At 44.1% G+C, this 27,363-nt stretch overlaps 3 protein-coding genes across 6 annotated transcripts; 2 read left to right on the forward strand and 1 right to left on the reverse strand.

Moving 5' to 3' along the window:
- The first annotated feature begins 1,375 nt into the window (after nucleotides 1–1,375).
- On the forward strand, nucleotides 1,376–8,136 carry LOC130124245 (protein crumbs homolog 1-like). Its single transcript, XM_056293700.1, has 8 exons — nucleotides 1,376–1,424; nucleotides 2,290–3,258; nucleotides 4,392–4,942; nucleotides 5,068–5,233; nucleotides 5,921–6,839; nucleotides 6,984–7,025; nucleotides 7,177–7,299; nucleotides 7,656–8,136. The coding sequence occupies exons 1-8, from the start codon at nucleotides 1,376–1,378 to the stop codon at nucleotides 7,906–7,908; spliced, it is 3,072 nt and encodes a 1,023-aa protein (XP_056149675.1). The 3' UTR covers nucleotides 7,909–8,136.
- Nucleotides 8,137–9,099: 963 nt separating this feature from the next.
- On the reverse strand, nucleotides 9,100–15,632 carry LOC130123993 (sentrin-specific protease 5-like). 4 transcript variants are annotated; one of them, XM_056293345.1, is made up of 12 exons: nucleotides 15,568–15,632; nucleotides 14,398–14,556; nucleotides 14,247–14,267; nucleotides 13,279–14,132; nucleotides 13,083–13,188; nucleotides 11,696–11,846; nucleotides 11,509–11,556; nucleotides 10,993–11,070; nucleotides 10,606–10,743; nucleotides 10,322–10,402; nucleotides 10,061–10,111; nucleotides 9,100–9,959 (listed from the first exon to the last, which is right to left on the reverse strand). In XM_056293345.1, exons 2-12 carry the CDS (start codon nucleotides 14,436–14,438, stop codon nucleotides 9,849–9,851), a joined length of 1,680 nt encoding a protein of 559 aa, XP_056149320.1. In that variant the 5' UTR covers nucleotides 14,439–14,556; nucleotides 15,568–15,632; the 3' UTR covers nucleotides 9,100–9,848. The 4 variants fall into 4 exon arrangements, with proteins under 4 accessions (XP_056149320.1, XP_056149319.1, XP_056149318.1 ...); XM_056293344.1 differs by having other exon boundaries at nucleotides 10,654–10,743; nucleotides 13,279–14,267; XM_056293343.1 differs by having other exon boundaries at nucleotides 13,279–14,267.
- A 7,180-nt stretch (nucleotides 15,633–22,812) lies between these two features.
- On the forward strand, nucleotides 22,813–27,196 carry ahsg2 (alpha-2-HS-glycoprotein 2). The gene is made up of 7 exons (XM_056293653.1): nucleotides 22,813–23,102; nucleotides 24,242–24,352; nucleotides 24,551–24,632; nucleotides 24,841–24,995; nucleotides 25,094–25,189; nucleotides 26,361–26,432; nucleotides 26,556–27,196. The coding sequence occupies exons 1-7, from the start codon at nucleotides 22,881–22,883 to the stop codon at nucleotides 26,925–26,927; spliced, it is 1,110 nt and encodes a 369-aa protein (XP_056149628.1). The 5' UTR covers nucleotides 22,813–22,880; the 3' UTR covers nucleotides 26,928–27,196.
- The last annotated feature ends 167 nt before the right edge of the window (nucleotides 27,197–27,363 follow it).

Genomic DNA, 27,363 nt, shown 5'->3' on the forward strand with positions numbered 1-27,363 from the left:
CCAGCATCCCCGCAACCCTGTGAGCAGGATAAGCGGTTTGGATAATGGATGGATACTTCCTAAATTAGAACAACTGGCCACGGTTTCCTTCTTACACAGATTGGGCTTTGGTCCAATCCAACTACTCTTGCCAAATACGACGTAACTAAGGACAGGTAATAATGATCATCTCCCCTAGCAGATAAGAATGGCTCACTTGTGTTTGTGTGTTTTGTTAATTTTGGGTAAACTGATTGAGATCGCACTTAGTTGAAAACACAAAAAGCACATAAAACCTTGTAATAAATCAAAGATCATTTTTGAATTTGTGTGTATGCACATATGCAGAGTTGAAACATTGAGAATGAGGAGGAGAAATGTGCTTGCTGTCACTTAAAGGGGAGGTTCTCTTTTTTGAATCCTGACATCATTAAAATGATGCTGGGTATCATTTTAAAGAGCGCAAACAAAACATTCACTGGTTGCTTCAGTGTTGAGAAACTGCCGAATTTTCTCACTGATCTTCAACATACTCCAGTAGTGCAATTGTTGAACCCTTCAAAAACAATGACATATTGCCTGCTTGAAAACTGCAAGCTCATAGTCCAGTCTCACACATTTTGGTTTATTCAGAATATGTTCTGAATAGGAGAAAATCTGTAGTATGACAACTAATGGCATGGATATAGAAGCGAAAACATATTTGTGGAAACACACAAATAAAATCATGTTGACTTGATAGAAAGCATAGTTTGCAATTATGTTTTCAATTAAACATGACATGTCTAACCGTGCTGTAAGATTCCAGTTTTTGAAAAGGAAATATAGTATTTTGGATTTTGAAGGCTTGAATAATTGCCCCATTGGATTGTGTTGAAGCCTAATGAAGCTTCGGTTCAAAAAACTGAAACTACCCTTTTAACAGAAGCTTGACTTTGATCTACACACAGATGTGTGTGTGTGTGTGTGTGTGTGTGTGTGTGTGTGTGTGTGTGTGTGTGTGTGTGTGTGTGTGTTATTTTGATGTACAAGAGCTTTTTGTTTGTCTTAGCAAGGAAGGTTCACCATTTTTTCACATCCCAATGTTCTCTCAGGCAGGCCTCTGTCCACTTATATAGTCTATGTGAGATCTCTGTCTGGTGAGGTTGTTTGCGATCTCTCAAATTAGCCTTTTGAAGCCCTCTCTTTGCCACCACTCAATTTGTAAGACATTGTAAGTGCATTAGCTTAATCCCACGTACCTGGCTTGTAGTGATCCAACCGTTAGAGCAAACAGAGAGCACATGCTGGAGGAAGCAGAGCTGTAGATGGATATTTGCATACAAGTAGCCCATTCTATGAGCTAGGATGGAGCCATAACCAGATGTTTTTTGATAAGGTGGCTTTGTTAAGGACAATGTTGAGATTCAGTGTGCATATCTGGATTTTATGGTTGCTTCATGCAGGTAATTGTGCTGCACTTGAACCAGACCAAGGTTAAATAGAAGACTGCTGATGACTTAGGGGTAAATGTGTATGGAGTTGAGTCTCAGAAGAAGTAATGGGGCTAGATTTTGTGTCCAGAACAGGTCTTTGACTTTTTGTTTCATCAAAGTAGCGTATGCAAATATAAATTTTGTTTTTTGGGGTTTTTTTGTTGCTTTGGACTATTTAGATGTTAAATTGATGTTTTTATGCCAGAAAGGATGAAATGATAAGTGTTTAGAGATTTACACAATTACAGGAAAGAATTTGAAAGTCAATATAGTATGCTGTGTGATATCCATTTTACTGAACACTCTAGATTATTGTGATGCAGTACATGGTTCTGAATGTAAATGCAAGGACATTTTTGCAAATAGGTTTGAGTCCAGGTGTGGTATGTGGACAACTGTTGCATGTTTCATATTTTGAAGCACAGCACATACATCAGGACATTGGTGATGTGGGTTTGCACCTTAATTTTTGTTCTAAATTGCAAGTATTCTCTTAGTCTCACGCAGTACCTGGAAAAAATCAGCTAGTGCTTGCAAAGAAAAGCCTGAAAAAAATGTTCATAAAACAAAAGTTTTATGAACCTAACATTTAAGCACTGTTGAAAAAGTGTTTCATGTCTTTATTTTCAAGACAAATGGCTCAAGATGTCTGTTCTAAAGCTCATGCAGTTATTTTTGTCTACTGAGTATCTGAGACACATTGGTTTAAACTTTTCATCATATTCATAATCATAAAGAATGAATGAATAATTCTCATCAGTTATTTAATTTACGATGTCTAAGTGTTATTCCTTACTTTATGTGAAGAAGTAATGGAATATAATCCTCCTCCTAGGCACTTTCTCTGAAGAAAACATCAACAGATGTGAACAGCAGCCATGCCAAAATGATGGCATATGTGAGAGTCAAAATGGAGCGTTCAGATGCCTTTGCTCCCAACAGAGCCAAAATGGGTACCTGTATGGTGGGGAGACCTGCACAGTTGCACTTACAGGCTGTGATGACAACCATTGCAAGAATGGAGGAATATGCACTCCGCGACTTGTAAATGACAAGCACACTTATTCATGCTTCTGCCCAGCTGGCTTCACAGGCCCAAAATGCGAGCTCCCCACTGTCTTCTCATTTGAGACCCATGGCTACATGTACATTGAAACTAATCTTAAGGACCCAGAGGGCCCTCTTAACATTATGTTCAGTTTCAGAACAGGGTGGCCGGTGGGAACCCTCTTGCAGCGCAGAGCTGACGATCTGCTCCTTACCATCGAACTGATGGATGGCCATCTACGCCTCAGCAGCCTGAGAGGCCAGGGGTCAAGCACACTGGTCCAGGAGCTTCCGGAGGTTGTGTCAAACAACAAATGGCACACAGTGGAGGTATTGCTGGGCAACGCGGTCAACCAGATCAGGCTGCTCTGTGTTGAGGAGGGCTGCACCAGGGATGCCAACGTAGAGATCCATCTGCTGGAACAAGGGTCTGATCTCACCGAACCGGGCTCCATCCACCAAAGCCTCTTCATAGGAGCAGTGGGAGTGAGCTGGGGTTTGGAGAAAGCAGTCAATGAAGCTGGCAATTCTGCAGCTTTTCTGGGCTGCTTTCGAGACGTGTTTGTGGACTCACAACTAGTGGTGCCTGTTGCAAGCTCAGAATCAAATGCCCAGGCGAATGTCACAATGGGATGCAGTGACAGAGATAAGTGTGATGAGAGTCCATGTCAGAACCGAGGGCGCTGTGTGAGCCAGGGCTGGAGGAGCTACATGTGTGAATGCTACCGTCCATATGAAGGAACCAACTGTTCAGAAGGTAGGAAACATAATGACATATGCAAGCACCGATGTCACCAAATGCCCTTTCAGATTGAAATTTTAGATTTAGATGGATATATCAACAATAAACAATAAATAATAAAATAATGGGTCCTTTAAAATTTGAGGTGGCAAAAACTTTTTTAACGTGACATTTTTTTTCTTTTTCATGTTGACTGTGAAATATCATTTCTTTAAAACAGAATCATTCTTAGTCTTTGCACATGTAAGCTTAAGCAAGTGGATGCAACAGTTTCACACGCTAGTGTACACCCACTCTTCTCAGGTCAAGTCAAGTTCAGCTTCAAACGCATCACAGCAAAAATCTCAATGGCTAGCATCAGAGGGTAATGCCGTACACCAAGCTAAACTTAGCTGGTAGACTTTAAAGGAGCTTAAAGAGAGAGTAAAAATAGAAGATGCAGTTCAGCCACAAGGCAAAGTGATGGGGATGCTTTCAACAACACCTGGGTGGAGGATTAAAGCAACGTGGGATTCAGTCGCTGACATGTAACACCTTCACTTTCAGGCAGCAGGGAGCCTCAAGGACTCTGGCCACAGTCCCTACTCACCCCTGTCAGGGTGTTCCTGCCATACAGAGTAGGAGCCTTCTGCTGCATCCTAAGCTGCCTTTTCTGTTCAATAGACCAAAATAGAATAGAATAGAATCAGTCTATCAAGCCAATGCCAGAAAATAGTTCACATCAACAAAAAGGAAAAAACGTATATTTTACAGCTGGCCACTGCCAGACAAAGTTGATCTGTTTTAGTTAGTTATCAAACTGCTGATTTTAAAAATTAATCTACAACTACATGCACGTGTGTGTGTGTGTGTGTGTGTGTGTGTGTGTGTGTGTGTGTGTGTGTGTGTGTGTGTGTGTGTGTGTGGCATATGTCTGTATCTATATATACATACCTAGTATAGATAGATAGATAGATAGATAGATAGATAGATAGATAGATAGATAGATAGATAGATAGATAGATAGATAGATAGATAGATAGATAGATAGATAGATAGATAGATAGATAGATAGATAGATAGATAGATAGATAGATAGAATAACTATTCCTCAATGTAATCTGTCTTTGTGTCTCCCTCTCTCTCTTTTTTGCTTTGCACCCATCCAGAGTACATTACTGCCAGGTTTGGAAGTGAAAACTTGGAGAGCTATGCTGTCTTTTCAATAGATGACCATTCCATGGATATGATGGCTGTGTCCATGTTTATCCGCACCAGACAGCCCAGTGGTCTGCTCCTCATCCTGGCCAACAGCACCAGCCAGTACCTCCGCCTGTGGCTGGAGGAGGGCAGGGTCAAAGTTCAAGTCAACAACTTTGAGACAGTGGCAGGCTACAGCCTGGTCAGCGACGGCCACTTCCACCTGGTGACTGTTAATCTGGAAGGTGAGAGTGCCATCTTGTTTCAGTCAGCACAGAACCAGGGCTCCATCCCCATTAGACCTGTTCATGCCCATCCAGGGGACTTGGTTTATGTTGGCGGCTTACCAGACTCAGCGGGTTCTGCTTCATTTGGGGGTTACTTCAAGGGCTGTGTACAGGACCTGAGAATTAATAGCAAGCGACTGCAATTCTACCCCATTGCAACCTCGGTGGTCTCGTACAGCCTGGAGCAACTCATCAGTGTTACCCATGGATGCAGCAGTGACAATGCCTGTACTGTGAGTGGCTGGCATGAATGGTTCTCTATTGATAGTGTTATCAGGATAATGTCTCTCGAGGAGCTAGATAGTTAATTTGTTTTTGCTGAGACCTTGCCTGATACGCACTGTTCTTTCCTCTATAGGTCAACCCATGTCTGAACGGGGGCGTGTGCTATTCCATGTGGGACGACTTCACCTGTAACTGCCCCCCAAACACTGCGGGGAGACACTGTGAGGAGGTGAAGTGGTGTGAACTATCTCCCTGCCCTGCCACTGCCGTCTGCCAGCCCATCCCCCAGGGCTTTGAGTGTGAGTGTGTTGGGATGTGCCGTTATAGTGCTATTGCTATTTTGGAGTCATGACAAAAATGATCCACTGAACAGGGTCCTCATTAAACATGGTGCATTAAATACTGTTCCTGTATTTACATCAGCCTGTTTTAGCTCATTGCTTTTCCAATGAACAGATTCACTGTGGCACCTATTAGTGTTGGCACTGGTTAATTCCAGCATAGTTAAGTAGGAACATGGAGTTGAGGCAGGGACACAGGATTCCCCTAAATCGTGGTAATCTCTGGTCAAATTAAGTGTACTCCCACAAGCCTCAAGATGTTTATGATGAGGCTTCCTGATGATGTCACATGTTCACCCTCACCCACCCAGCAGATGAAAAAGTATTTAATTTATTTTAGTTTATTTCGTTTCTATTATGTATCATAGAGTTTTAGTAGCTCTCTATTTGCTAAAGATACTTCCGTGTAGGATGAGGGGGTCTAGCTTGGCATTGAAGCCCTCGCCCCAATAGAAATAAAGAGTAAAGGTCCAGATTAAGATTTAACAAGTAGTATATGGTACAACTTTTTAGGTTTTGTAACTGGCGGAATGGCTTCTTATTTTATTGACCGGATAAAGGAAATTTATATTTGGCTGCTCTTAGATTTTCCATTTTAAATGTGCATCTACCTAAAAGTATGTGTATTGCACTTTTCCTCTCTAGGTATGTCTAATGTTACACTTGGGAGTGATAGTGGCATTTGGTCCTACCGAGGCAATGGGAGGATCAAGTGTAGCCTCAGAAACGTCTTCCTCGGCCTCCGCACCAGGCAGTCTGACGCCACCATACTGCATGCAGAGAAGGGCTCTGACTACCTCACCATCAGCATCCAGGACTCCCATCTGCACCTGGTGCTCCAGGCTGGGGCTCCAGAGGATTCCCCCAAACTGACCTTGACAACCCACCATCCGATCAGCGATGGGGTGTGGCACACCTTTGAGCTTGGCATGGAAGACGAGAACCTCCAGAGCTCCAGGTGGACCATGATGGTGGACAGAGACAGAGAGGAGCTCCATGTGTCAGACACTCCTGCTGGGAACCTGGACTTTCTGAGGGAGGGAACAGATATCCTCCTTGGGGGATTGGGCCTCAAAGTTGGGGGGAAGCTAGTGGGGTGTCTGGGGCCTGTGATGATCGGAGGACTTCTTTTGCCTTTCCATGGAGACACAGAGCTGAGCCTGCCCCGACCTCAGAAAGAGCAGTTTTTGAGGGTGAGCGGTATCGCAGCACCACGCTACGGCTGCTGGGGAACCAGCGTGTGTGAACCCAACCCTTGTCAGAATCAAGGCATGTGCGAGGACTTGTTTGACCTGTTGCATTGCACTTGTCCATCTGGGTGGGCAGGGCCACTGTGCCAAGACCCAACGGACGCCTGCACCAACAGCCCCTGCGTCCACGGCATCTGCATCACACTGTTTGGGGGATACGAGTGTGTGTGCGAGTTGGGTTACGGCGGTGTACACTGTGAGGAGGAGATTGACGCATGTGAGGAGAACGAGTGCAGCACGGGGGCCACGTGCCTCAGAGGATTTCAGAATTACGTCTGCCTCTGTCCTCAGAACATGACGGGCCTATATTGCAAGTGAGTTTGCACAGTCTATCAATATCTGGTCAGTTAGATTAGCAAGAACTTTACTCTGTGACACACTTGTAATTGAACTGAACCAAATCCAAAGTCATCATCTGACAGCCATGGTTTTGTTTTGATATTGAAACTGTTTTTCAGTGAGAAAATTCCAGAAATCCCATGGTACTTCACGACAATTCCGTAAGTACGACTACGCCAAATCAAGAAAACTGTTCATTTCCATTGCATTGCAAACACCTAGAGAATGCTTCTTAGATGAAACTCACCAATGTCAGAGCAGATCATTGACGTGGAGTGTATCTCATGAGTGTTGGTTGGCTTCTTTGTCCAGCTTTCCTGAACTACCTGTATCTGTGTGCCTGGGTACAAAATGGAACTACAGCTGTTTCAATGGAGGGAACTGCACTCATGTGGACAACACCTGTGATTGTCTGCCTGGTTTCATAGGACAATGGTAGGCCAAGTATCGTATTGCTTTATCCTCTTTGCTCCCGAAGGTTATTTACCAGGGCTTGTACTTAAGTAATTCAACATTTGGGGGTCATATATATATATATTTTTTTTTTTTTGCATATCTCTACAATAGGACACACAATCACCCACTTCTCATATTTGCATAGTTCATTGTAGTCCAACCACAATGACAGCACAAAACATTAGGGTTCAGCATCTGACATGTGGGGATTATGGCAATTGTACAGAGACCATAGAAGTACTTTTCTCCTACCATAACCAGAGTATGCATTACACTTCTGTTGAACTTGTACATCATGATTACTTGTCTCCTCCTCTCCCTACTTTGCTTCCCAGGTGTGAAAGGGATGTCGACGAATGCGCATCAGAGCCCTGCATGAATGGAGGCTTCTGTGTCAACCACTTAAACAGTTTTGAGTGCATGTGTGATTTGAATTACTCGGGCATCCACTGCCAAATTGATGTCAGTGACTTCTACTTCTATCTCTTCTTGGCCCTGTGGCAGAACCTGTTTCAGATTGTGTCGTATCTCATGATACGCCTCGATGACGGTCCAGAGATCGACTGGGGGTTCAACTTAGAGGACTAGCGCCATTTCTCAAAGTTACAATATAAGTGGACAATTGGCATTGCTTGAGGACCAAGTCTATTTGCTCAGCAAACTAGGAGCTATGCTCAATTGCAGAAAGTTGTTCCCTTGTTTCTCATTTTAAAACCCTTCTGTACCACTCAAAATTGGATTGAGTCATATCGATGTTGCCACCAAGGCTGTGCTTTTATGAGGCTACCTATGAAAACATCTCAGTAGAAATCTTGATGCCCCCCCCCTTTTCTCCCAACTGTATCCGGCCAATTACCTCACTCTTTCGAGCCGTTCCGGTCGCTGCTCCACCCCCTCTGCTGAGCCTGGGAGGGCTGCAGACTACCATGTCTCCTCTGATACATGTGGAGTCGCCAGCCGCTTCTTTTCACCTGACAGTGAGAAGTTTTGCCAGGGGGACGTAGCGCATGGGAGGCTCACGCTATTCCCCCCAGTTATCCCTTCCCCCGAAACAAGCGCCCCAACAGACCAGAGAAGGCGCTAGTGCAGCGAAGGACACACCCACATCCGGCTTCTCACCCGCAGACATGGTCAATTGTGTCTGTAGGGATGCTCGACCAAGCCGGAGGTAACACGGGGATTCGAATCGGTGATCTCCGTGTTGGTAGGCAACGGAATAGACCACTACGCTACCCGGACGCTCAAAATCTTGATGCTTTTAAGACCATTGGTCAGAATGAACTTCAGAAAATTCTTGCAAAATCCAAACATACCAACCAACAACAGAAAGACAGGAATTTAAGCACTTCAGCTCTTATTATAGACGAATGTGTATTTTACTGTATGTCAACATAACTAGTGTACTGACAAGGTACGTAATATAAGTATGATATATAGTCTGTTGTGAACAGATTTTCTGATATTACAAATTGCACAATGTTTCTTCCACGATATAAACATATCTGCTTTTCATACTGAAAACTGTTCATTAGAGTTGTTTTTGTGCCTTACAAATTCCTGTTTTACAAGGAGCATTGTTTTCTAACCCGGAGTTTTATAACTGTTCAGGGACCCATTTTCTTTCTGTTATGGACTGAGTTTATCAAATGTCTACAGCCAAGAAATCATGTAGACACTGAATTTATGTATACAGCATCAACCCATAAAGGTATAATATGCACGGAATGCTTTCAGTGGATCTGTACAATGATGCAAAATAAACTTTGTAAAATAATTCAATTCTGTTTTAAAATTAAGTTTTTATTTTAGCATTCCCCATTTTGGCTGGCAATGTTATACACACTGTACTACAACAAACATAAAACAGCAATAGCTGTTAGTAATAATATTTTTTGGACATTTGTTCCAACAACTTTCCTCTTTTCAAGTCGATAACTACTGCGAAACACATGCAGCTTCCATTTTCTCACAAGAAACGATGTTGAAAAATATGCACGATTACATCAACAGAAAGTAGATTTAGGTTTTATTGTGGGGAATAGGACAAAAATCTGAATCACACACACACACACACACACACACACACACACACAAAGCTCTGGTGGTGCTTTGCCACCTTCAATAACTGTTTAAAGTTATGGTAAGAATGTAATAAATAACAACCCAGTTCATAACTGACTGACTGATCCATGAACATCTTGTCATTATTTTCCACTGGAGTTCCCATACTGCAAATGTCCCTCGAGGGTTTTTATGCAGTTTTCCTTCACATTTTGTTTCCAATTACATATTGTATCTTTTTTTAATTTTTCATGTGTAAATAAAGAATCAATGAATCAATGTATGTTCTTCAGAGTACAGCAAGGCATCCAATATGTGGAAAACAACAGTGGATATGGTTTGTCTTTCAGCCACAAAAAAACAAAACCGAGGGGTGATGACCTCCCTACATTAATCCTAATAGACATATGCTGGTATTACTTTAACGTAAGTGGTGGAGATTTAATATGGGATGCACTCGACCAATCTTACTTATGGAGCTTACATTCACAGAGCTCTTTGTAGATTCTCTTTCGTACCCTTGGTATTTCCCTCTGTGAGAAATTGAGAGGTTTCGCCAAGGCAAGGCACCTACAATACTTAAGAGTGACACAGAAAGATACAACCAATAAAATCAATAAATTCAAGCTCACGTTATCCACACATTTATTGTAATTTAGAGCATAAAGCATACTTTTACCTCCAAGACGAAAACACCACAGTCATTTTCATTGGTCTGTTGTGGAATTCCCTGAAAAGGACAGTAGCGGGAGACAAGGGAACATCAACATGTCACCATGTCTTCCATGTTCAGCACACTTCCAGCTCCAGCAGGTGGTGCTGTAAGAATGAATACTAGTAGAGGTCTACATTGTTCCTCATAATAACCACGTTTGTGCTCAGGGGCAAAGGTTTACTAAGACAAATGTTTAAAAGACAGAGGGAAATAAATGCAATGTACCTCTTTAACTGATACCTTCCAGCCACTTTGAAATGTTTGTTGCTTCTCCTTTGCCTCTGTTATCAAGTATTTCAGGATATCCTAGTAGATAAAAATAGAAAACAGATTTTTTTTTTTTATTCCTGTCAGATAAGGACTCACCCACTTAATACTGACTGAAATGTTTGTCACACCACGGTGGAGGGACAGATGCTTGATGAATGGATGAACGCAGATGAAAGCATAAAGGAGATGGAGGCATTACTGTTAGATATGTGGTATAATTATGGAGAAGGTGTTTTCACCGTTGCTATATTCTGGAACTTCATGCCTTGGGAATCATAGAGGACAACCTTCTTATTGGCAGTGTCAACGGTGACAAGACACCAGTGAACCTCCAGGTGTATGGGCACCAGCAGCAGGCTCTTGGAAAACAAATCCACCTGCAGAACAAATGAACTGGGGTAACGACAACAAACCGTCACAGATCAGGTCTGGGGATCATTCATTTACCCGGTGAACTAACCAAATTCTTTCATCAGTCACAGGCTCTTATTCAGCATGTTACATTCTCATCTTACTTGTCTACATTTTTACTATGGAGACCTACTAATACTGACTTATTAGCATACTTAAAAATGACAAATAGTTTGGTTGATCGAAAGACACACTAGTCCTTTCTTAGACCTGACCTGTTTTGTCCATCTCCTCACTCCCTCATATCCTTTGGTCACAAGCTGTCGGTGGAAGAAGCTGTTGAGAAAATGGACCTAGGAGGTGGGAGAGCAGAGGGAAGTTCAACTGAGGAAAATGCAATCAAGAAATAACAAGCATCCAATCTGCACCTATGAAATTTCACTTCCGATTATGATCCGATTACGATACTCCGAGATACTGGTAGACCCAACAAAGAAACTGGAGTCAAACAGTTCTTAAAAATTATAAACTTTCCTGGACATACTAGAAGGAATGTGGTAAAACAATTTAAAAAAGCTACAAAGTTTCAACAACTACAGGCCATTATTCAAGTCAATTTAGTGCTTTCAACTAAGTAGGCTACTTTGTGGAATGTAAAAGATAAGCTGACATTTGAGCTGAATAGCTCAAATATAGTAAAGCCCCACCCAATTGGTGCTCCGAGCATGGTAAAGAGACACTATGTGCAAATTCTATTTAATCCAGGCCTGCTACAAACCCACGTGAATTACCTTCTGATGAGTAGATTCCACAATCATCTCTCCATACATGTTAATTACCTTAAAGAAGAAAAAACAAGACTAACTTCCATACATACCAATTAAGCTCTTCTGAAACATGGTTTGCTTTGCTTTGGTTTATAATCTGCAAACTCAAATTGCATACTCATGAAAACAAATTGTTACACAAGATGACAACCTGATCATTGAGCCAGTTCTGATCTGCTAGTGTTGATAAATCGTCCAGGGTGAGCGTGTGCTTCTTGTAGACTACTTGGAAGGAAGGAACCGATGTCTGTGCCACTGAAGTTTGGTAGCTTATGACTTCTGATAAGACCTGTTGTTTTGTACTGGGATGGTAAAACAATTGACCCAAGAATGACAGTGCAACAGTGCAGAAAGTGTGTCAGTTGTGTCAATTTTGTAAACAAATACAATAATTAATCAAGCTACAACTGGCGACACTATTGGTTTCTCTTCCCCAAACAACTCCTTTATGTGGATTAAGTTGAACAAACTGTAAAACCTGCAGCTCATTTGTCTCGTTTAGATTCAGTGAGCTCTATAACAGACTTAACTATCTCATCGGATGTTTATCAGGTAGCACAGCAAAAAATGAGGCTGCATGTTTTAAGTTTGTATTCATTTAAGTCCACAAAATACAGCCCAATAGCATCTTTACGCATGCTCAGTAATTCAGGTAAGAAAATCACAGAAAGTTGAATCAGTTCATCTGGACACAACGTTTATTGACAGAAATGTTTCATCACTCAACTAAGTGACCTCTTCAGTCTAAACTGACTGCAAGTAACCCCACTCTTATAAATAATACAGTGGCATAACGACCGAATAAGAGCCCAATATCATTTGACAGTTAATTAGTTTCACAAGCTGCCCTACAAATTCCCCCCATACAAAAGCTTCACTAAAGCCTCACGTGCCGTATCTACATGAGAGTAATATATTGTATTACATTCACTATAATTCCATTTCAGCGACTCTTTTTACATAAGCAGCTTACCATACCGTGAATATATACATTGATCCCCCCCCCCCTTTTCTCCCCAATTGTATTCGGCCAATTACCCAACTCTTCCAAGCAGTCCCGGTCGCTGCTCCACCCCCTCTGCTGATCCACGGAGGGCTGCAGACTACCACGTTTCCTCCATACTTGTGCAGTCGCCAGACGCTTCTTTTCACCTGACAGTGAGGAGTTTCGCCAGGGGGACGTAGCGCGTGGGAGGATCACGCTATTCCCCTAGTCCCCCCCCCCCGAACAGGCGCCCTGACTAACCAGAGGAGGCGCTAGTGCAGCGAACGGGACACATACCACACATCTGGTTTCCTACCCGCAGACATGGACAATTGTTTCTGTAGGGACGTCCGACCAAGCCGGAGGCAACACGGGGATTCGAACCGGTGATCCACGTGTTGGTAGGCAATGGAATAGACTGCTACACTACCCAGACGCCCACACATTAATTTTAAATGAGAATAACACTTGTACCCCAGGCACTGCAACATTCTACTCACTAAGTGACAAGAGAACCAAACATGACTAGAGCCACTGCTACACAGATTATTACCTCTTACTGAAGTCAGTGTTAAACTTCTTCTTCAAGTGTCTAAATACATCAGTCTTCTCCAGTGGAATGAAACTTCCATGTATTTTATAGAAGCCATCGAGAAATTCTAAGAGGAGAGATTGAAAAAAAAGCTGTCGAAGCAACACAAAAAAGAGAACCATGTAAAAAAGAAAGAATACAAGGTGGGTGTACATACCATGGATCTCCCTTGTCAGTGCTTTAAGGCTGACATCATTTTGATGCTTCCTTTGAAAAGACATTTTTCTTTTTAATATATTTTTCCTGGTAATGTCCCCACTGACATCTTTGTTGGAACATTGTTCCTGACATGAAGCCATTGTACTTTGTTCTGGTGATCCAACAGGTTCATGCTGTTCCTGACTATCATGCCCTTTAGATGGCAATAACTTCTTTGGCATCTTTTGAATGGTGATTACTTCATCAAGACCACCGTCTTTGTTAGCAAGTCCACACAGATGGACAGCACCTCCTTTTGTAAGTCTTTGAGATGGCGATGACTTCCTAAGCATGTTTTGATTAATGTTATCCTCCCCATTATTTCTGTCTGCATCGTGGTTACAAAGCTGGCTGATATGAGTACATGGTTCTAATGGACTGGTAAGTTTGCACAACATTGGGAAGGATTGCTCCTTTTCCAGCATGTCCACCAAGCCTCCTTGAATGTCACAACCAACAGCTAGAGCAGACTTTTTTTCTTGTAACCGCTCTTGGTTCTGTGTGTGGTGCTTCTGAAACTTCCCTTTGTGTCTCTGTGATGGTATCTTGAAGTTAGGGTCAGAACATGTGCTGGAACAAACCACACTACGTCTGACTTTCGCTTGTTTCTTGTCTTTGAAAATCCAGAAATGCCGCTTCGATCTCCACCACATCCTCCACATCCAGAACTTTAAATTACAACAAAAGTGTCTCTTGGATCGCCTAGATTGACCAGAAACTCCATCCAGAGAGGATGTAAATCCATTTTTTCTTTTGCGGTCTTTGCTTTGCACTCGTGGCTTTGTAGTTGGTGCATCACAGAGAGTCTGGCCACTGCAAAGAGTTAAGAATGGAGGGTCACTTGAGAGAACAGAGTTGTACGTCTTGTTTTTTTTGCTGCTAGAAGTGTGTTCTGAGATGTAGAGCTCATGTGAAACAGTCACGGACCTGGGTTTGCTTGAAGTTTGCCTGTAAGAGACAGGAACTAATTGTCAAGACCATGGCTCACTGTACATGGAGGGACTATAATTCGTGCAGATGTTTGTCAGTTAGGCTTAACTTTCTAATTTTTTTGTATCAGTTATCACCACTTGCTCACCTGATAATTTGCATTTCTTGAAGAAGTGTATGTTTGATCATCCGTTCCTCTATGGGGCCATACTCTTGCAAGAGTTTTCCAACCTTTCACCTTGGTAGTTTTGTCAGCTCGTTGGCCTCCTCTAAGTGGATGCATCACATGTACAAAGTACCCTAGTCACTTTAAAAAAAAAAGCATGTTTTAGTTTGTTCATAGACCTTTTTCACAGCAGCCATTTTGACATTAAATAGTAAGATAAACACAGGTGTTACCAATGATACTAATTTAAGGTTCCGTTCCATTCCGGTCAGTCAGGGTGCCGTTATTGTGCATGCTGGCTCACTGGAAAGGCTATGCTACAGGCTATGTTTAATTGTATTAGTTAAACTTGGATTTACCTGCTTTTTCATGTCAATGTGGCTGTTGTGAAAAAGGTCTATTGTGCCAACACATTTAGCTATTAAAAAAAATATAGGTCTTTGTTTTCTGTCTCAGTAAGATCTTACTGGTTCTTCTGTTGAACATGGTGTATATTGTTGGGGCAATGCACTAACTGTTAAATGAGCCATATCACTTCAAGAAAAAAGTTGTTCTTTGCAAAATATTTGTTATGAGCTAAGTTATTTTGTGACTACTGCCAAAAATCAAATGTAAAATAGGACTTGGTGGGCATTCTAGCCATAGTTTAAAAGGCGTAAAGACGACTGCAAAACAAATTAAGCATAAATTATTTGTTTTATTCCCAGACTTCTCAGCCAGGAACTCTGCGTGACCCCGCCATACTAGACACGATTAAGTCTGAAAACGTGATACTCAGCTTTTACAAATAGTTAGATCCTCAGGTTGTGATAACATCAAAACCCCAAATTTGCTCCCAGTTTGCATCCCGCTGAGGTTATTTTTCCCCGTCACTTTTCTCGAAGCCCTTACTAACATGTATGAAGCATATAAACTAGCATAATCGTCGGTGGCTGTGGACAAACCAGCCATTATGACTTTGGCCTATGACAGCGTTTTATATATATATATATATATATACATACATACATACATACATACATACATACATACATACATATATGTAGCTTGCTTTCACGGGACTTTTTGGACAGTAGCTTAAAAATGTTATTAAATAGTGGAATAACGCATTTTATATCCCAACAAAATTAATTCAAATAATGGCTTATTTACCAAAATCTTCTTAGAAGGAGAGTACCACGACCGTGGACCGCAGCAAACAGCTAGCGCAGCCCGAAATGTCAAAGTCGCGTATGGATTGCGTCACTTCCGTATTGTATTTAATTTAGTTGGGCTAAATAAATAAAATTTGATGTTGGAAAACTTCCCGTTAGACTTGCAAATTTTCATAAACAAGAACTGCTTATTTGGACTCTCCTCATAGATGCCACAATTTGGAACAACAAGGATTTCAGATATAGAAATAAAACCTTTTTTTAAACGAGTTAAATAATTATTTAACAAAGACGGTCAATGTTATAGTCATGCAGAATTTATGAGTCATTTTGATGTTCCTATCACGTGTATAGAATTTCAAACTGTAATTAAATCAATTCCTGAAGGAGTGATATCTGTCATAAGAGAATACGACAATACTCCAGGTGACTCAGTGGAAGATTTCTTATCGTCAGTTTTATTAGAAGGTGTTGATATCCGAAGCAAAAAATGCAATAACAACTATGTTAGCTCAATCTGTAAGAACGTTGTTACACTTCCTGTGGTAATGTTTTGGAATTCCACTGTGGAACATGTCAATTGGAAAAATATCTGGAGTCAATGTCATAAATACTGAATAACTAATAAGGTCAAAGAAGTTACATTCAAGATTATCCATAGAGTTTAACCAGTGAAAAGTTTTACTGCAAGTAGATTTAAAATAGACATTGATGATAAATATGTATTCTGTGAAAATGATTTTGAAACTCTAAGCCATCTTTTCTGGAACTGCCCACATGTTAGTAAAATTTGGACAGATTTATCAAATGTTACTCTTAGGAAAACCTCTCTCAGTCTTACCTTTCAATTGCAAGATTTCCAGCTTCTATAGATAAATACCCCAACATGATGTTTGGTTATACATTTTTCAATTATTCTTGGCAGATTCTTTGTGCATATTGTGACGTGGTTAAATAATGGACTTCTTAGACACCCTTTCAGAGTTAACAAGTAAGCTTTTAATGACCGCAAGTCAAGCAAGTCAGAACAGACACAAGTTTGTATGGGTCTTATCTCCACCCTTTATCTTGGCCACCGAAGCGACCCTATCTATTTGCTTACTCTTTACCCTCATGGTGGGAAGTAGCATGTTATCTAATACAACTTCTCTCATAACGTCCCCATTACCTTCCACCACATCACCGCTATCTGTAACAGATATGTCCGTTTTTAAGATGTTCCATATCCCACAACATAACCAAAACATCGACAGCTCAGTTGCATTGTGGGTAATATGTGAATGAACCTCGGAGCAGAAACACTAGTAGAATTCGCCACACTGCCCCCTTCCTTGAAAGACCAACGTCCCGTTGGCCTAACCCAAATCCCATGTCGATGGGTCCATCCACCATGGGGGTTTCTCCGCCGAGCACCTCTCCCATCCAGGGCTGCTCCTTGTCGCGGGCTGCTGATAGATGACGGGGGCGGCTCTGCATCCGCTGGGTCTGAGCCCCCACCTTCGACGTCACCGCTGTTTCTATTCGTGGCCAGGGAGGTTGGCTCTGATCCAATAGTGTCCTTACCCCCTCCCTGGACCCCGGTAGCCTGGTTTACAGAGGAGGAGGAGTCTGGCACCCCACCTCCTCCCACCGCACTTTGAGTCCCAGCTGGGTCGCTGTCCCGGTTTAAGTAAGGTGCGAGGCAATCTTGGTGAAGGATGACTATCCGAGGGCGGCTGTGGAGCTTCACTCTATAGGTAACCTCTGAGATCCTCTTCAGGACGAGGCAGGGCCCTTCCCAGTTGCTGTCCAGCTTTGGGGACCGTCCATTCTTTCGCCGTGGGTTGTACACCCATACGTTGTCCCCCTGCTGGTACGCTTTGCGGTGGAAACGTACATCATAGGCTCTCTTCTGCCTTTCCCCTGCAGAGGCCATATTCTCTCGAGCCAGCTGATGAGTAGCCTCCATCCGGTCCTGTAGTGCGTCTACATAGTCCTGGCGGCCCTCGTACTGGTGGTTTTGGCGGCTTGCCAAAGACCAGATCCACAGGCGTCCGTAGCTCCCTACCAAGCATTAGTGCGGCTAGGATGCACTCCGTGGACTCCTGAATGCCATGAGTACCAGGGGCAGATGGCGGTCCCAATCCTTTTGAGGCCTTGCCGTGAGCATGGCTAGTTGTGTGACCAAGGTCCGATTGAACCGCTCAACCAGGCCATCACTTTGAGGGTGTAGGGGAGTGGTCCTGGTCTTCCGTACCCCAAGGCGCCGACACATCTCCCCAAACACCTGGGATTCGAAATTGCGTCCCTGGTCACTGTGCAACTCTTCTGGCACCCCAAACCAGGTGAACATCCCCTCAATGAGGCAGTCTACCACCGTGGCTGTAGATTGGTCAGGGATGGCATAGGCCTCGGGCCACTTGGTAAAATAATCCATCACTGTGAGAATGTAACAATTACCATCTTCTGTCATGGGGAATGGCCCAACCACATCCACCCCAACTTTTTCCATGGGCGCCCGCACCCTGTATTACTGCAGGGGGGCATGGGATTGCCCCACTGGCCCCTTCTTTGCATTGCAGGTGTTGCAGTTACGGCAGAACCGCTCCACGTCTCGCCGGCACCTCCCCCAGTAGAATCTTTCCTGCAGCCGCCGCAGAGTTTTGGTAATGCCGAAGTGTCCCACTCCAGGGGGGCCATGTACTGTGCTTAACACTTGTTGTTGTAATGCATGGGGAACAACTAGTTGCCAGGTACTGCCTCCTCTCCTTGGCTCTTCCCCACACGCGATAGAGGCAGCCCTCATGAAGCATGAGTGAATTCCACTGTCCCAGCAACGCCTTGGTGGTGGGGGAGTGGGGACCTGCCATCTCTCTACTTGGGACCTCTTTATGTGCTAGCCAACGTATCACGGGGCCCAGGTGGCTATCCCGACGTTGGAGTTCCCCTATCTCTGTTGATGACATCTCCTCCAGTGGCGCACTTGGGACCACAAGTGTCCGCACTGTAACCCGATTCACCCGTTGCTGTTCTCGAGTCTTCAACCGGCTACAATGGCGGCAGGCCTGATCCGAACAGGGGCATCTGGAGAAAGCATCAGCATTGTTATGTCGGCTGCCTCTTCGGTGCTCCATGGTGAAGGTAAATCCCTGCAAGGCCTCTATGCATCTGGCTACCTGCCCTTCTCGTTCTTTGAAGCTAAGCAGCCAGCGGAGCGATGCATGGTCCGTCCTCAGTAGGAAGTCCTTTCCATACAGGTAAGGCTTAAAATGCCTTACGGCCTGTACTACTGCCAGGAGTTCTCTCCGAGTCACACAGTAGTTCCTTTCTTCCTTACTCAAGGCTCTACTGTAATAGGCCACCACTCTTTCCCCTTCCCCACTGGGCTGCGACAGGACTGCTCCCACCCCTACATCACTGGCATCAGTGTCAAGTATGAATGGTCGCTGCCTGTCTGGGAGGGCTAGCGCTGGTGCTTGGGTCAATGCTTTCCAGAGCATCTGAAAGGAGCTCTCACATGCTTCAGTCCAGTGAAACCGTCGTCCCTTCTCGGTGAGCTGGTGGAGCGGACGGGCTTTGTCTGCAAAGGCGCGCACGAACCGATGGTAATATGATGCCAGTCCCAGAAAACTCCTCACCTCCTTTCCTGAGGTGGGCGTTGGCCAATCTCTGACTGTAGTGACCTTGTCATTGTCTGTGGACACACCTCCGGGCCCCACCACATGTCCAAGGAACCTTGTCTCCCACTGCAGTAGATTGCATTTCCTCGGCTTGAGTCGTAGGTTGGCTGCCTTGATGCGTTCGAGCACCAGTCGGAGGTTGGAGAGGGCCTCAGTAAATGTAGCTGCATGCACCAGGAGGTCATCCAGGTACACCAGGCAGGCAGAGCGAGGGATGGGGCCAAGGACACGCTCCATGAGGTGTTCAAATGTGGCCGGGCTATTACATAAGCCAAATGGCATGACTGTGAACTGCCAGAGTCCTCGGCCAATGGTGAACGCAGTCTTTGCCCGGGATTCTTGAGCCATCTCTACCTGCCAGTACCCACTTGTTAAATCCAGGGAGCTGAACCATTGGGAACCCGCCACACAGTCCAGAGCTTCGTCGATGCGGGGGAGTGGGTACGAGTCTTTCCGGGTCAGGTTGTTTAGTCGCCGATAGTCCACACAAAATCGGAAGGAGCCATCCTTCTTGGTAACCAGCACAGCAGGGGACGCCCACCGGCTATCGGAGGGTTCAGTGATCCCTGCAGCTGCAATCTCCTGGATCTTTGCTTCTGCCTCTTGACATTTTATCAGAGGGAGACGGCGAGCTCTCTGGCAGACTGGGTCCGCATTACCAGTGTCAATGTGGTGCTGTACAAGATTGGTGCGGCCACACTCCAGATCACTCGAAGCGAAGAGGTGTCTGTTCTCTATCAGCAGGTTCCGTACCTGCGCCCCCTCTTCTTGGCTCAAACCCTCCATGCACTTTTGGGCCAGTTCTTCCAGTGCAGAGGCCGTTTCTGGTGATGTACCTTCCCATGGCCCTGAAGCCAAGCACAAGATCCGTGGTCCACTTTTATTGCCCCCCGCATTGCTGCTTACAGTAATGGCATTCAGCACTTGGTTGCCCACCTCCAGCTGTGGACCAGCCGCCCGTGCCACTGCACCAATGGCTCTCAAGGCATCCAGTCCAAGGATACAGCTCTCTCGTATGTCTGCTAGCTAAAAGTCTTGCTGTACCTCCATTTCTCCCATCTTAAGGGTCAGTTTACTTCTACCCTCCATTCTAGCACACTGACCTGTAACTGTCTCCATCTTTACTTCTGTCAGCATTCACTGTACTTCTTCTCCTAGGACCCCTGGTCTCACCAAGCTGATGGTGGATCCGGTGTCGAACAGGGCAATGCAGGTATTGCCATTCAGCTGACAGGAGACATGGAGGCTGAAGCCAGCGCCAATCCGTCCAACGACTCTGGGATTATTTCTCCGGGGGGAGGTTGTGTGGACCGGCCAATCCCCCTCTAGGCCGACCCTTGGTCGTTTCCCGGTTCAGAAGAGGCGACGACTTGGGTGACAGGCCTCCATACTCGTTGGTAAAAGCGTCTGTTTGTCTTCTGACACTGCATTCTTTGGTGCCCTGGTTTCCCACAGCCCCAGCACAGAAATGTCTCTGCTTGTCGTGTTGCCTGGACGGATGTGCGTGGCCTCCTTCACTTTCCTGCAGTGCCCGCACATGATGGTGCAGTGTTGGGGCCACTCCTTTTTCCGCTATAATGGCCTCCACCTCCTCTGCCCTATGCAGCGCCTCTTCAATGGTGGGTGGCTTTGCCAGCCGCACCTGTTGCCTGAGGTGAGGTGGCTGTAAAGCCCGTAGGAAGGAATCCAGGGCAAGGCATTGGATGGCAGATTGGGGTATATCAGGATACGCACAGCTCACCAGGCGTTGAATGTCAGCCACCAGGTTACCCAACTTCTCCTGGCCTTGTCTCTGTCTTGAATGGAGTTGATCCCGAAGGCTAACCAGCGATTGGGTGTTGCCAAACCGGCGACCCAGGGCAGTGGTTAGCGCCCCCAGTGATATCTTTCAAGCCGCCAGGTCTAGGAGTGCCTGCCTTGCTTCTCCCTCCAGGGCTGCGGCTAGGTTGACTACTTGTTGATTTTCTGTCCATCTCATCACCCTAGCAATCAGGTTGAACTGAGCAAGAAATCCTTCCCAGCTGGAGCTCCCGTCGTAGCGCCCCAACTTTACCGAGGAAGTGTTTGGGCTTGGTCAGGGGTCAGTACAGTTGGTGAGTCTTGTTCTGGAACCATATCTGCAAGGTGTGTTCCACTCTCCAGTAGTGGCGAATGGGGCAGTGTGTAACTTGGGTTGAAGTTCCCTCTCAGTAGATCGTGTCCAGCTTGCTGCTGCTGCTACTGTTGTTTCCCCCTGGTGACATACTCTCCAGTCGTGCCCAACTTGCTCCTGATGGCCGCCGCTGGTGGCTCTCTCTCCACGGGTCATGTCCAACTTGCTTCTGGTGGCTTCCCCATGGCTTGAAGCGCCGGCTGTTTTTCGTCGCACAGTCGGGGCAGGCCGCGGCGGGGACTCCTCAACGGACTCGCTCTGAAAGAGAAGAATTTTTCCATTTCCTTGGGACTCCGCCCCTCGGACATTACCCAGTGCATCTACCGCACCCAGGGGTGGGCACGGGTCTCCCCCTCCCTGAGACCGCACTACGCTACTCCCATCAGGCAGAAAGAGCAGTCCTCTGATCTCCTTTTCGAGGAGAAGCGACTTCTTTGCGGTCCAAAGAAGTCCATCCCACTCCTGACACCAATGTGACGCGGTTAAACAATGGATTTCTTAGACACCCTTTCAGAGTTAACAAGTAAGCTTTTAATGACCGCAAGTCAAAACAGACACAAGTTTGTATGGACCTTATCTCCACCCTTTTCTTGGCCACCGAAGTGACCCTATCTATTTGCCTACTCTTTACCCTCATGGTGGGAAGTAGCATGTTATCTAATACAACTTCTCTCATAACGTCCCCATTACCTTCCACCACATCACCGCTATCTGTAACAGATATGTCCGTTTTTAACATGTTCCATATCCTACAACATAACCAAAGCAGCGACAGCTCAGTTGCATTGTGGGTAATATGTGAATGACACTAGTCACTAGAATTCAGTAGTAGAATTCGCCACAATATGATGAAATGAAATGGGGGGGAGACAAACTAAATGTATTCTTGATAGACATGCAAAACTACATCAACACCATTCATTTATGTAAAAACAAAAAAGCAATTCAAACTGTTCATATTTTTGAGAAGTGCAATTTAACATTTGAATAATGGTACCCCTGTGTTCAATGTTAAGTTTATTGTATTCTTATTGTAATGTATTGTATGTTTGTTCTTTGTCATTTAAATAAATAAACGTATTTTAAAAATAAAAAATTTAACAAGCAAATAAAAAAATAAAAATAATTAAACAAATAAATAAGATTAGAGTATTCAAAAATGGGGCCCTGTTAAATTTCTCTCATCTAAAGTTGTGTGCAATCCCCCCATCAAACTCAAGGACATACCATGGAACTGGAATCTGACCACCACACACCAGACAGTTTATGTTTGATTTGGCAGTCATCCCAATGCAGAGACCACTCTGAGGGGGGTGCATAATACCCCCCCCCCCCACATGACCCAGGAGTCAGGACGATGATCGTGGTGTTTACCTTGGGTTTGTTGACCAGTTTAAAGTACAAGATATATACGCCACTGGGTACATGGGCTCTTTCTCGCTCCCGTACCCTTGACTAATTGGCAAAACTGATACCTGTCCAACACCTGCTGTATCGCTCATGAAAATGAATTTCTTGGCCATTACTGTGGTTTTTGGACTATTGGTTGGGGCATTGACCCAAGTGGTACCCGATCCGCTACCAGCTGCCATCCTACCTCCATGTGACTCCCATGTGGTGGAGGCCGCAGCTTTGGTGGCTCAGGATTACCTCAATGCCCAGCATACGCATGGATACAAGTATGCTCTGAACAGAATTGAAGACGTCAAAATCATCTCCAAGGTAAGTCAGCGCTACACGGGTTGCGTAGCAGAGGGTTCATGCATGTTGTATTTTTGTTCCTTCCTTAATTTCTCTACAAATTAAATAATAAGCAGCATTAATAAACTATCATATGTTAGTTACTATGATATATTATCCCTCCTGTTTTCTTGTGTGTTTATGTACACAGGATGCCCATGCAAATGAGAATTGGTGCTGACATCAGATGTGTAAAGACACTGTTTTTTAATCAGATTTGGATTCAAAAACATTTTTAATAATATATGATAGAGTACTAACCTCAGTTACTATGGAAGTAGTGTGTCATAGAATAAATACTGTGAGATAATTTAGGCACAATACTGCAGGTAATGTTAAAATAAATATTTCTTCTCTGCAAATTGTTTTGATAAAGAATCTTCTTAAAACAAAAGTTTACATAAATACGCACACAAAGGAAATATATAAATTCACAATTTCTCCACAAAAAGTTTATATAGTGCACTTGGTTCATGTGAGCATGTAAAGCCAGTAAAAATATCTCAAGTTTCCAAGATATGGAAAGAATGTGTGTGTGTGTGTGTGTGTGTGTGTGTGTGTGTGTGTGTGTGTGTGTGTGTGTGTGTGTGTGTGTGTGTGTGTGTGTGTGTGTGTGTGTGTGTGTGTGTGTTATACCATTTTTGAATCATTATAATTAGAGTTGAATGGTATGCACTGGTTTTAGCAAATAGAATCTGTTTCATTCATGTTTCTTTTGAAAATTGTCACCTTAATTTCCATATTTGCTGAAGGCAGCATCATATTACCCCCCCCCCCAAAGAAAAAATAAAATCTGGAGACATCTGAGTGGACATAGCAAGTTAAGGTATATTGCTTGAGAATTGCTTTTTCATACACCTGTGGTACATAAAAATTTGAGAAATGGCAAAGAGCAAACCTGAAAATTGTAACTGTGCCCACTCTCCAAATCCCATTAGGAATTTGAATATGGGCAATACTTTATTCAAGACAAGATAACACCAGAACATCCTTGTTCAGGAGCTACTGAACAAGCAGCTCCTGAGTGTAGTAGCTCCTTATCAATGATAATCGAATGATAGTTGACAACTGTTCCCCAAAGTAGATATTTTCACACTGTGCTACACTCTTGCTCCCTTTAGCCTGACGGAAATGACACCTATATCCTGGAGGTTGACCTGCTGGAGACTACCTGCCATGTGTTGGACCCCACTCCGGTTGCCAACTGCTCTGTTAGGACCAAAGTGCATACAGTAAGATGACATATCATTGGTATACTGCAAGAATATGTGTGTCATGAATGACTACAATGAAATAGAAAATATGCATGGGTTCAGTCACCAGCTGGAAAGTATTAATTAATACCAATTAATGACATTGGAAAGCATTTATCAAGGAGTTTATGTTCATTTTGTTGGCAACGGACGTCTTGATGTGCTGTTTTCATTCAGTCAGTAGAAGGAGACTGTGATGTGATTTTGAAGAATGCAAATGGAGTGCTCTCCGTCACAGCGTTCAAGTGCAAAACAGAAGGTACAGAATAAAGATTATATTGTTAATCATGTCAAAACACACACACACACACACACACACACACACACACACACACACACACACACACACACACACACACACACACACACACACACACACACACACACACACACACACACACACACAGATAAACAGCCACATTGACATGCATACATGCTTGTACCCCCCTTTCTCTGGTGATATACAGAATCAACGGAGGACATGTGTTTGGGCTGTCCTACACTGCTGCCCTTCAATGACACTGCTGCACTGGCGTTTGTCCATACCTCTCTGGCCACTTTCAACAACCTAACGGTCAATTCCACATTCACTCTTATGGAAGTCGGAAGGGTGTCATCACAGGTTGGCATGACAAAATCGTTTTTGTTTTCAGGATATAATGCAAATAGTACATACAGTTTAGGTCTGTCAGCACACAATTCCTCAACGTTTTGTTTCAGATTGTGTCTGGTGGATCCATGTATGTGGCAGAATATGTCATAGTGGAGGCAAACTGCACTGACGCTGATTGCATACCCCTGGCTGACGCTACAGCTGTAAGTACTGCTGAGATCAACAGCTAAACCAAACTCATCCTTAGATTCTTCACAGCCATACACACTTGGAGGGTAACAAGTCAGATGAACAACGGGCCTCAATACTATATTGTAGTCTCACTTTATTATCATATTGGAAATAAGCCATACACATGTGATGCAGGACAAGTGATGCAGGAAAGAATCACGTAGCAATTAGTGACCAGGGCTAAGGGTGTTTGGACTTAAGTAGAATCGACCACGTGCCTTTATTCTTCACTATGATACCCATGGGTCATGACCATCTGTTTATTTTAGTGTATATAAGCTGCTCACCTAAAAAGTTAAGAGTATTTAAGTCCATTGCTGTTACCGTGCTCTCTCTCTGTCAAATAATAAACCACAAAGGTGTCCGGGTGGCGTGGCGGTCTATTTCATTGCCTACTAACACAGGGATCGCCGGTTCGAATCTTCGTGTTACCTCTGACTTGGTCGGGCGTCCCTACAGACACAAATTGGCCGTGCCTGCGGGTGTGAAGCCGGATTTGGGTACGTGTCCTGGTCGCTGCACTAGCGCCTCCTCTGGTCGGTCGGGACGCCTGCTCAGGGGGGAGGGGGAACTGGGGGGAATAGCGTGATCCTCCCACACACCACGCCCCCCTGGCGAAACTTCTCACTGTCAGGTGAAAAGAAGTAGCTGGTGACTCCACATGTATCGGAGGAGGCATGTGGTAGTCTGCAGCCCTCCCCGGATCGGCAGAGGGGTCGGAGCAGCGGCCGGGACGGCTCAGAAGAGTGGGGTAATTGGTTGGGTACAATTGGGGAGAAAAGGGGGGGAAATCCAATAAATAAATATTAGTAATAATAATAGTAATGAACCACAGAACTGGACCAATTCTCCAGTGTTTGCAGTTTTCTTTAAATATCAGTTACAATGGCACAAATGGCAACAGTTAATATAAGTTAAAAAAAACCAAAAAAAAAGTGAGGGGTAAGGGATTTGCTTCAAAGAACAGTACACAAAGGGTGAGAAATAAGATTAGGTTTCATCTAACCCTACTTGCCACCTTCTAAGTTAAACTTAGCCTTTTTAAATGTACAATACCACCTGTTAAGATTATCCAACTTGTTAAATCACAACTACAGTGTTACAGAAAGTCATGGAAAATCATATTTGTCTTTTCTCTACCAGCAACGTGGTTTCTGTACTGCAAAAGGTTCAAACCTTGGACACACAGTGGACTGCAATATGTTTGCCATTCTGGTAAAACGAATACACTTGTCTTTTGCCTATTTTAATCTGAGTCACCGAGAGTGACCGGCATTACTCTCGTTTAATTTATGCATTTACAATTTTTCTTCATAACGATCCATTAATTCTTTGCAGACTCCACCTGTTGATGTAAACGGCACTGCAGCTTCTGGCCCTGCCTTGCCACCAGTGGGCCACGGCCAGGCAGGCGTCCTGCCAGCTATGCATGGTCACCGCTACCACAAACTCACCTCTCTCCATGACCCCAATCTCAGTGGCCTTCTGTCTGCAGAGTCATTTGAGTCAGACGAGGTGGTGCCTGTGGCACCTGCGGTTATTCTGGCTGCTGACCCTGCACCACCTACCGACTCCTCGGCCAGCGTCGAGGCCCCTGCTGTGGTGAAAAGGGAAGCGCCTGCACCCGACCCTACTGTTTATATTCCTATTTTTAAAGCAGCACCCATTTTTCAGGGACCAAGATGCCCAGGGAGGATCAGACATTTCTAAGTGTTCAAGTCCCTTTTCGAAGACTATCTGCTTGCAGTGTTTTAGTGACAGTTGTTTTCATGTAAATCCACTCTGGCCCAGATTTGGAACTTTGGCCTGTAGTTGGTAGATAAATGTACAAACACTATAAACCTGTCAAGGAGATATGTTATCAAATTTCCATGGGTCATTTTTGGTACAAACCAAGTGTTGATAAGGTATGTTAGGAAATACTCTGCTAAGCAATTGTTTAAATTTATGATAATAAAGATTTGAAACATATACCACTGTCTCACATCAAAGCTCTTGTATTTTGGATTATTCTCATGCACTGTAAAATAGGCAAATGCAAATGCCTTGTCTCTACAAGTGGGTTTGGTACATCTTGATTTCAGAACATTTTATTATTCTGGACCACACAAGACCTTTAACCTTTACAATGATAATCCATTGGCAC

The sequence above is a fragment of the Lampris incognitus genome, chromosome 14 (genome assembly GCF_029633865.1).
Source record: "Lampris incognitus isolate fLamInc1 chromosome 14, fLamInc1.hap2, whole genome shotgun sequence".
Taxonomy (NCBI): domain Eukaryota; kingdom Metazoa; phylum Chordata; class Actinopteri; order Lampriformes; family Lampridae; genus Lampris; species Lampris incognitus.

Coding starts and splice junctions, on each gene's coding strand:
- LOC130124245 (XM_056293700.1), top strand. CDS start 1,376: ATGTTGAGATTCAGTGTGCATATCTGGATTTTATGGTTGCTTCATGCA. Junction 1,425..2,289: donor TTTATGGTTGCTTCATGCAG/GTAATTGTGCTG, acceptor TCCTCCTCCTAG/GCACTTTCTCTGAAGAAAAC. Junction 7,300..7,655: donor CCTGGTTTCATAGGACAATG/GTAGGCCAAGTA, acceptor TTTGCTTCCCAG/GTGTGAAAGGGATGTCGACG.
- LOC130123993 (XM_056293343.1), bottom strand. CDS start 14,438: ATGATCAAACATACACTTCTTCAAGAAATGCAAATTATCAG. Junction 10,112..10,321: donor GGAAGGTATCAGTTAAAGAG/GTACATTGCATT, acceptor TGTCCTTTTCAG/GGAATTCCACAACAGACCAA. Junction 9,960..10,060: donor GTGGTGTTTTCGTCTTGGAG/GTAAAAGTATGC, acceptor GTCACTCTTAAG/TATTGTAGGTGCCTTGCCTT.
- ahsg2 (XM_056293653.1), top strand. CDS start 22,881: ATGAAAATGAATTTCTTGGCCATTACTGTGGTTTTTGGACTATTGGTT. Junction 24,633..24,840: donor GTTCAAGTGCAAAACAGAAG/GTACAGAATAAA, acceptor GGTGATATACAG/AATCAACGGAGGACATGTGT. Junction 26,433..26,555: donor GCAATATGTTTGCCATTCTG/GTAAAACGAATA, acceptor AATTCTTTGCAG/ACTCCACCTGTTGATGTAAA.